Genomic DNA, 8,933 nt, shown 5'->3' on the forward strand with positions numbered 1-8,933 from the left:
GAGCATCAGAAGCTGAGCTGATATCTTAGAGATTTATAAAATCATGAGGGGCATGAATAGGGTGAATAGCTAAGGTTTTATCTTCCAGGGTGGGCATAAGTTTTTTTTAGATTAGATTCTCTCCGGTTTAAAAGGACCTAAGAGGCAACTTTTTCATGCAAAGGGTGGTGCATGTATGGAATGAGCTGCAAGAGGAGGTGGTGGAGGTTGTACAATTACAACATTTGAAAATGTGGAGGAGCTGGTGTTGGACTGGGGTGGACAAAGTTAAAAACCATACAATGCCACATATAGTCCATCAAGTTTATTTTGGAGTGCTGCTCCTTTGTCAGGTAGCTAGTGGGGCAGGATCATAGGACATAGAATTTATAGCAAAAGATCACAGTGTCATACACGGATGCGATATATTGCACAAACCTAGATTGCTGTTAGGTCTTTCATCTTTTAGAACGGGTTGCAGATTACAATTCATTGTAATCCTGAGACTACTTTCAAGTCACATTTCCAAGATAACTTCAGGTTTTCTAAAAAAAGGTGACATCTTAGCTCAGACAATGCAAAAAAGGTGTGAGGTTAGAATCTGTATGTATTCCAATCTTGAGTCAGACTGGTTCTATTTACAAAGTAGAAATTTATAAAATGTCACATGGATTATAAAAAAAATTGACTGGCTACAGATTGTGTGCTGCCAGGAGCAAAATACAATGTATCTGCAAATGCAGTTTCACCCCATCAACTTGTGTGTGTGCTGGCACATGAGTGAGAGTGAGAGTGAGATTGTATGTGTGTGTGTGTGCATGTATATATACGTGCGCTTGTCTGTGTGTGTGTGTAGTGTAGCATAGCTGGGCCAAATTCAGTTCCCATGGGGATGGCCTCAACTGGGACCTTGGGTTCATGTCACACATCAGGTTACCCCACTGCACCTCTCACACACACTTACATACTCACACAGATCCTCTCTCAGGTACACACACACCACCCCACACTCTCACCCGTGCGCACATCCTCTCACAGGCATATACTTCACCACACTCGCACATGCACACATTCTCTTCCCCCCCCACCCCCAACACTGTCTGTCCCTCGCACAGGCGCGCGCACACACACACACATAAGTCTATGGGGTGAATTTGCATTTGCAGAAACATTCTATTCAAAAAGCATAGAATCTGCAGGTAGTCAATACTTTTATAATTCATGTGACATTTTATGATTCCTGATGAAGGGCTTATGCCCGAAACGTCGAATTTCCTGTTCCTTGGATGCTGTCTGACCTGCTGCGCTTTTCCAGCAACACATTTTAAGCTCTGATCTCCAGCATCAGCAGACCTCACTTTCTCCTCGACATTTTATGAATGCCTACTTTGGAAAGAAAACCAGTCTGACTCAAGATTGGAATACATACAGACTCCAACCTCACACCTTTAATGCATTGTCTGAGCTGAGATCTCACCTTTTTACTTATAAAACTTTAATTTATCTCTGGAATGTGTTTTGAAAGAAGTCCTAGGATTTACATCTCAACCTGCACCTGCAACCCATTCCAAAAGATTAAAAACTTTACAGCAATCCAGGTTTGTTCAGTATATCGCATCAGTGTATGACACCATGATCGTTTGCTATGAATTCTGTGTCCTATGATCCCACTCCGCTAGCTACCTAATGAAGAATCAGCACTCCCAAAGCTTGTAATTCCAAATAAACTTGTTGGATTATAGCCTGATGTTGTGTGATTTTTAACATTTAAAAGGATGGGAAAATGGATAGAAAGGGTTTGGAAGGATTTCGGCCAAATGCTGGTAAACAGAACTAGATTAATTTAGGGATCTGGTTGGCATGGATGAGTTAGACTGAACAATCTGCTGCCGTGCTGTACAATTTTCTCTCTGACTCCTCCCCCAGCCCCTATTTCTGATTCCCCCTCCCTCCTCTGCCCCGTCCCCAGATACCCCGTCTCCCCTCACCCATTTCCTTCTCCCCCTCCACCCCACCCCACCCCCCCCCATTTCCCCTCCCCCTTCATTACCCCCCCCCCCCCCCCGGTGCTGCCAGACCTGATGAGTTTTTCCAGCAATGTCTGTTCGGCTTTGATTGTTTGGTTTCGCTATTGAGATCACGGAAAACTGCGCAGAAAATGTCTCCCAGACGAACTCACCCTTTCTTGCCATTATTTACGGTTGATGTAGTATCAGTATTGGGAGAATTACAAAGATCCTCTCCCTTCATTCTGGTCGTATACATGATTGACCTGTTACCGTGGAAACCGTTCGGGCTTACACTCACTGAGCTGTCCACGGCCTTGCCTTACAGACGAGTTCGTCATTCATGAAGCAAAACGTCGATGGGACGGAGGATGTAAATATATGTAAAATAAATGTGCATTTAAAATAAATTTCTACCTCTCCTTTTTTTCTTTGAAGGAATTAATTCTCGCATTGAATATTTTTGTCAGTGAAATTGCCCTTTTTTTTCAACTGCAACTTTTTGAAAAAAAATTCTTTCCGTTTATAATTTGGTTCAGTTTATTGTCTGTTTGAGTTGATGATTTGGTTCAGTTTTGGGTGAATTGGCCGCTTCCGCCGGTTAATTTCCCGGCCTGCCTTGCAGCAGCCTCTTCCTCCATCTTGGTATCAGGGCCGGCGGTGAGTTCGAGATGTGCTAATTTCTAACAGCGATTTAAGCGTCGTTGATTATATGATGGCAACTCATATTAGGTTCGCTTGTTGTATGATGTCGTGAGCTTTGGATATTTGTTATCGGAGAGAGTTTGTGGCAGTGGATGTTTGCGATAGCGAACGGATTGCACTTGGTGTTGACTGTCGACCTCTTTTTCTTTCCTCAGATCCAGCTGCCCCGAGCGCGCTCGCGATGCCCGGAAGGTAAGAGGCTGATGCTGCTGGTGATCACACACTCACTGAGATTGGGGCTGCTTCTTAAAAGCCCCTTTTTATAAAGGAGTTATAAAGTGTATTATAAAGGCGTTGAGGGCAGAATACCGGGGCCCTTCTGCAAACGTGTTCGTTTTTCCTCTGATGCCCGTTAACATGGATTATCGATTCGGCTAGTGATGAAGGCCTATCCAGTTTTCGTATATCTACTCAGCCTTGCACTGCAGTCCTCTTTCTCCTGTCCAGAAACATCCTGATGGGTTGAATTTAATGGCATCGTTGGCACACTGCAAAATTAATGAGATTTTTTCAACTAAGTGACCAGTAACCTCTGGGAGATTGTGAACAAATTTCAGATCTGGCCTGTTTTTCACAAAAAGAAAATCATCTCTACTAGAAATAAACAAAATTCTGGAAGTGCATCCAGCTGACAATGGAAATAATAGATAAATGTTTTGGCTAAGATTGTTCAATGGAACCTTCAAAATATTGGATATTAGAAATCCAAAATTAAAACAAAATGTTGTAAAAACGATCAGGAAGCATCCTGAAAGAAGCAGTACATTCTGACCAAGTGACCTTTCATCTGAAGTCTTTCTGATTTATCTGTCTGGAAATCTTTGATTTCATGGGTTTTTATAAAATTTTGAACTTGTGCATATGTGTGAAAGACAAAGCTTATTATATTTTATTCTGTAGGTTGTGGTGCAAAGCTGTATTTACAGGCTATAAACGAGGCCTTCGAAACCAGAGAGAGCACACTGCCCTACTGAAGATTGAGGGTGTTTATTGCCGCAATGAAACAGAATTTTACCTCGGCAAGAGATGTGCTTATGTCTACAAAGCAAAGAAGTACGTGTGCTTAATTCTGAATTGCATATGCGATATTCCTTTAGCCAACCTGTAATGTTTATTGCACAACTGTTGCTCGGAAAATGGGGTTGTTTGAATTAACTTGCTGTGTTTTTTTAATCCTTGCATTCAAAGTTTTATGGTATTTGGTGCCAACTGTGTTTGCTCCAGTGAATTGCCTTTGTGATGAAATAAGCATGTTGGTTTGTGCAGTATTTCCCATTTTAACAAGACCAAAATTTATTACACACTTCATATTGGTCTTTTAGAATTTGACCAGGTTTAAAATGTATTGCAGTTTAAAATGCATCCTTATAAATGTCTCCGGTTTACTGTAGATCTCACTTTAAATTTGTTTTTCATGAAGATTTTGAATTTAGTAACCTTTAACTTGGTGATAATGGAAAAACTCCACCGTTTCTGTATGGTTGTCAATGTGATTTTAATGTTCAGTGTTGTATTTATTTTGACTTCATTGTTTATGGATTTTTCATCTTAACTGCACCTACAGTTGCATTGAGCTTTTACCTTGTATCTGAGTTAGCGCTCTAGAGATGTACGTCATAGAAACAGACCCTTCTGTCCAAAGTGTCCATGCTAGCCAGATATCCTAAATTAATCTAGTCCCGTTTGCCAGGACGTGGCCCATATCCCTTTAAACCCTTTCTATTCCTGTACCCAACCGATGGCTTTTAAATGTTAAAAATCAAACAACACCAGGTTATTGTCCAACATATTTATTTGGAAGCACTACCTTTTGGAGCACTGCTCCTTCATCAAATAGCTATGGAGCAACACCATAAGACACAGAATTTATAGCAAAAGATTAGTGTCATGTGATTGAAATGGTATATTGAACAAACCTAGATTGCTGTTAAGTCTTTCATCTTTTAGAATGGCTTGCAGGTTTCAGTTCATTAATATGTAAATCCCAAAACTTCTTTCAAGTCATATTCTCGAAATAACTTGGGTTTTATTTAAAAAGTGACATCTCAGCTCAGACAATGATTAAAGGTGTGAGGTTAGAGACTGTGTATCCCAGTCTTGAGTCAGAATGGTTCTATTTCCAAAGTGGAATTTGTGAAATTATAGAATTGACTGCCTGCACATTTTGAGCACAATAGAATGTAACTGCAAATGCAAATTCACCCCATTGGGTGGGTGTGTGTGAGAGAGAGAGAGACAGACAGTGTGTCTGCATGCTTGATAAATTGTGAGTGTGATGGAATATAAGCCCGTGAGAGAGTGGGTCTGCACGATTGTGAATTCGAAAAGACAGCAATGTAGGTTTGTTCAATATATCATTTCAGTTGTATGACGCTGTAATCTTTTGTGATAAATTGTGTCTTATGGTCCTGCTCTGCAGCTACCTGATGAAGGGACAGTGCTCCAAAAGCTAGTGCTTCCAAATAAATTTGTTAGAGTATAACTTGGTGTTTTGTGTGATTTTTAACTTTGTTCACTCCAGTCCAACGCTGGCTTCTCCACATCATGGCCTTTAAATGTTGTGATTGAACCAGCCTCCACCACCACCTCTGGCAGCTCATTCTACACACTCTCCATTCTGTGTGAAAATGTTGCCCCTTAGGTCCCTTTGAATCTTTTCCCCTTCCACCCTAAACCAATGCCCTCTAGTTCTGGACCACCCCACCCCACCCCACCTCAGGGAAAATATGCTATCCATGCTCCTCAAGATTTTATAAACCCTTATAAGACAATAGACAATAGGTGCAGGAGTAGGCCATTCTGCCCTTCGAGCCTGCACCACCATTCAGTATGATCATGGCTGATCATCCTTAATCAGTATCTTGTTCCTGCCTTATCTCCATATAAGGTCACCCTTTAGCCTCTGATGCGCAAGTGAAAATAGCATTTTCAGTCTCTGTGTAGCTGAAATCCTCCAACCCTAACAACATCCTTATAAATCTTTTCTGAACCCTTTCAAGTTTTCTTCGCGCACACAGTGTTCCAAATGTGGCCCAACCAGTGTGATGTATAGACACAACACAGCCTCCCAACTCCTTTACTCGATGCACTGACCAATTAAAGATAGCATTCCAAATGCCACCTTCACTATCCTATCTACCTGTGATTCCACTTTCAAGGAACTAGAACCTGTAAACCAAGGCCTCTTTCTTCAGCAATACTCCCCAGGACCTTACCATAAGATTGGTATAATTTTGATCTCCTGGGAGGGTTGGTGGGAATAGAGAGAGAGAATATTGTTATTATCCATGATTATCTCATTCCTGTGGCTTTTTTTTTACACTTTTCATTGTTATTTTACTTCAGACTCTTCTAAAACCTACATTTAGAAATCCACTAAATGATAACATCTAGCTGGGAATTAGTTCCCTATTGCATTGATGGCTTCCTGCTTCACTGGTTTCCAGTTGAGAAAGCACTGTTTACTTTGTTTTTAAATGTAATTTCCTTTTTCTTTTTAAAGCAAGACTGTGACTCCTGGTGGTAAACCAAACAAGACTCGTGTCATTTGGGGTAAAGTGACCCGTGCTCACGGAAACAGTGGCATGGTCCGTGCAAAGTTCAGTAGTAACCTGCCCGCTAAAGCTATTGGGCATAGGATTCGTGTGGTGAGTGCAAGAATTGCCCTTTTTTTTCAGATGTTGATTTTATTATATTTGATTTTCCAATATTGAACAAATCCTCATAGTGGCCTGGATCTTAGAGGTTTATTGGCTCTGTTTTTTATATATGTAATCAAAATTCTGCTTTCATCACATCGGGTTTGAGCTGTTTTAGTGAAAAGGTTCAGCAGCTTGATAATATTTTAAAACATGTTTTAATATCTGGTTTAAAATCATGCATTATCCAGCAGTATGTACCGTTTGTTTCACTTGGAGCACATCATCTAATTTAAATGCTGTATTGCTTCAGATGTTTTTGACAGAAAACATTGAGCTGTCGAGTCAGGGATATAGTCCTTTCTGCAATGGCATATTAGAAAATACTTGTGAAGGCTGACCATGTTGCTGATTTGTTTGTTTTCTGAGCCACATCATATTTAGATATTTTGCTATGTGAGGTAAAAAAGGGTTTGGATTTCTCGCAGTCTCTAGATGCTCAAGTCATATCTGGGGCAGTTAATTTTGGTACAGTCTTAATTGCAACCAAGTCTTCCATTTGTTTTGAAATATTTTTGAAGTAGACTAATACTATTTATTGGATTCAGCTTAACTAGTCAATTGAGGCAATCATTGATTTGTTTGGAAAAAAACGCAACTGTGAGTGAGTTTGTTTGCTTAGAATCAAGCTGTATCTGCTCAATTGCACAAAGCTTACAGAAATTTCAAAATCTCATGGAAATAAAATGGCTAGTGATGACACCAAAGAGAGTAGAGCTGGCCAAATGTGTTTCTCAATGTAAGCACAGCTTAAATGTATTGTGACCCATTTGATGGAAATGTCAAACTATTGGTAGATGGTTCATTTTATATATTCACCTCGATTTTTTTTTAATTTCCAGATGCTGTACCCATCAAGGATCTAAAGCACAGCTGTACATAAATTTGACAATAAATATTAAAATGAATTAAATTGCCTGGTTTTGTGTTTTTATTTGTGAATGAAAGTGATCATGGAACAAAATTTTAAAGTAGAAATTGCATGACCACTTTACACATCTGTATCTATCGAAGTGTTGATGTTTGTTTGTTATTAAACAGTTTTGCACTGTTCATGAAATCTGCAATGGATATGCTTAGGCTTATGCTTCCCTTTGTTTAACATATATGTATTGCCTCCGTTATGCAATATTTGTTTAAAATTTATATATGGAACAGCTGATCAAACTCATTCTTGCAGAAATAAAATTTGAGATTTTGATTGTGAGAATGAAGAGAAAAATATCAGTTAATTGCTCCAAATTGGAGTATTGCAAGTAGTTGACAGAACACATATGGGCCCCAGCTATGCCTGCCTCTTTGGCTACGTAGAACAGTTGATCTTCCATAATTACACCGGCACCCACCTCTTCCTCTGCTACATTGATGACTGCACTGGAGCCACCTCGTGCTCCCGCGAGGAGGTTGAGCAATTCATCAACTTCACCAACACATTCCAACCTGACCTTAAATTTACCTGGACCATCTCTGACACCTCCCTCCCCTTCCTGGACCTCTCCATCTCCATTAATGATGACCGACTTGACACATTTTTTACAAACTCACCGACTCCCACAGATACCTGGATTACACCTCTTCCCACCCTATCTCTTGCAAAAATGCCATCCTGTATTCCCAATTCCTCCGCCTCTGCCGTATCTGCTCCCAGGAGGACCAGTTCCACCATAGAATACACCAGATGGCCTCCTTCTTTAGAGACCACAGTTTCCCTTCCCACGTGGTTAAAGATGCCCTCCAACGCATCCCATCCACATCCCACACCTCCGCCCTCAGACCACACCCCTCCAACCGTAACAAGGACAGAACGCCCCTGGTGCTCACCTTCCACCCTACCAACATTCACGTAAACCAAATAATCCGCCGACATTTCCGCCACCTCCAAAAAGACCCCACCACCACAGATATATTTCCCTCCCCACCCCTTTCTGCCTTCCGCAAAGTTCCCTCCGTGACTACCTGGTCAAGTCCACACACCCCTACGACCCACCCTCCCATCCTGGCACTTTCCCCTCCCACCGCAGGAACTGTAAAATCTGTGCCCACTCCTCCTCCCTCACCTCTATCCAAGGCCCTAAAGGAGCCTTCCACATCCACCAAAGGTTTACCTGCACATCCACTAATATCATTTATTGTATCCGTTGCTCCCGATGCAGTCTCCTCTACATTGGGGAGACTGGCCGCCCCCTAGCTGAGGGCTTTAGGGAACATCTCCAAGATACCCGCACCAATCAACCACACTGCCCCGTGGCCCAACATTTCAACTTCCCCCTCCCACTCTGCCGAGGACATGGAGGTCCTGGACCTCCTTCACCTCCGCTCCCTCACCACCAGAAGCCTGGAGGAAGAACGCCTCATCTTCTGCCTCGGAACACTTAAACCCCAGGGCACCAATGTGGACTTCAACAGCTTCCTCATTCCCCCCCCCCACCTCACCCTAGTTTCAAACTTCAGTTCAGCACTCCCTATGACTTGTCCAGACTTGTCCGACCTGCCTAGCTCCTTTTCCACCTATCCACTCCACCCTCTCCTCCCTGACCCATCACCT

The 8,933-nt window shown here is 41.8% G+C and overlaps 2 protein-coding genes across 2 annotated transcripts in view; one reads left to right on the plus strand and one right to left on the minus strand.

Moving 5' to 3' along the window:
- iqcg (IQ motif containing G) overlaps positions 1 to 2,303 on the minus strand; it is a 52,252-nt gene extending 49,949 nt beyond the window's left edge. Inside the window, exon 1 of the mRNA XM_060834715.1 lies at positions 2,159 to 2,303. Coding sequence (XP_060690698.1) covers positions 2,159 to 2,244 — 86 coding nt within the window. The 5' untranslated portion in view covers positions 2,245 to 2,303. The remainder of the gene's footprint in view (positions 1 to 2,158) is intronic.
- A 281-nt stretch (positions 2,304 to 2,584) lies between these two features.
- rpl35a (ribosomal protein L35a) lies at positions 2,585 to 7,301 on the plus strand. Its single transcript, XM_060834716.1, has 5 exons — positions 2,585 to 2,645; positions 2,846 to 2,882; positions 3,591 to 3,743; positions 6,193 to 6,337; positions 7,231 to 7,301. The coding sequence occupies exons 2-5, from the start codon at positions 2,872 to 2,874 to the stop codon at positions 7,252 to 7,254; spliced, it is 333 nt and encodes a 110-aa protein (XP_060690699.1). The 5' UTR covers positions 2,585 to 2,645; positions 2,846 to 2,871; the 3' UTR covers positions 7,255 to 7,301.
- Positions 7,302 to 8,933: the final 1,632 nt, after the last annotated feature.

This window comes from Hemiscyllium ocellatum, chromosome 13 (genome assembly GCF_020745735.1).
Source record: "Hemiscyllium ocellatum isolate sHemOce1 chromosome 13, sHemOce1.pat.X.cur, whole genome shotgun sequence".
Lineage (NCBI taxonomy): Eukaryota > Metazoa > Chordata > Chondrichthyes > Orectolobiformes > Hemiscylliidae > Hemiscyllium > Hemiscyllium ocellatum.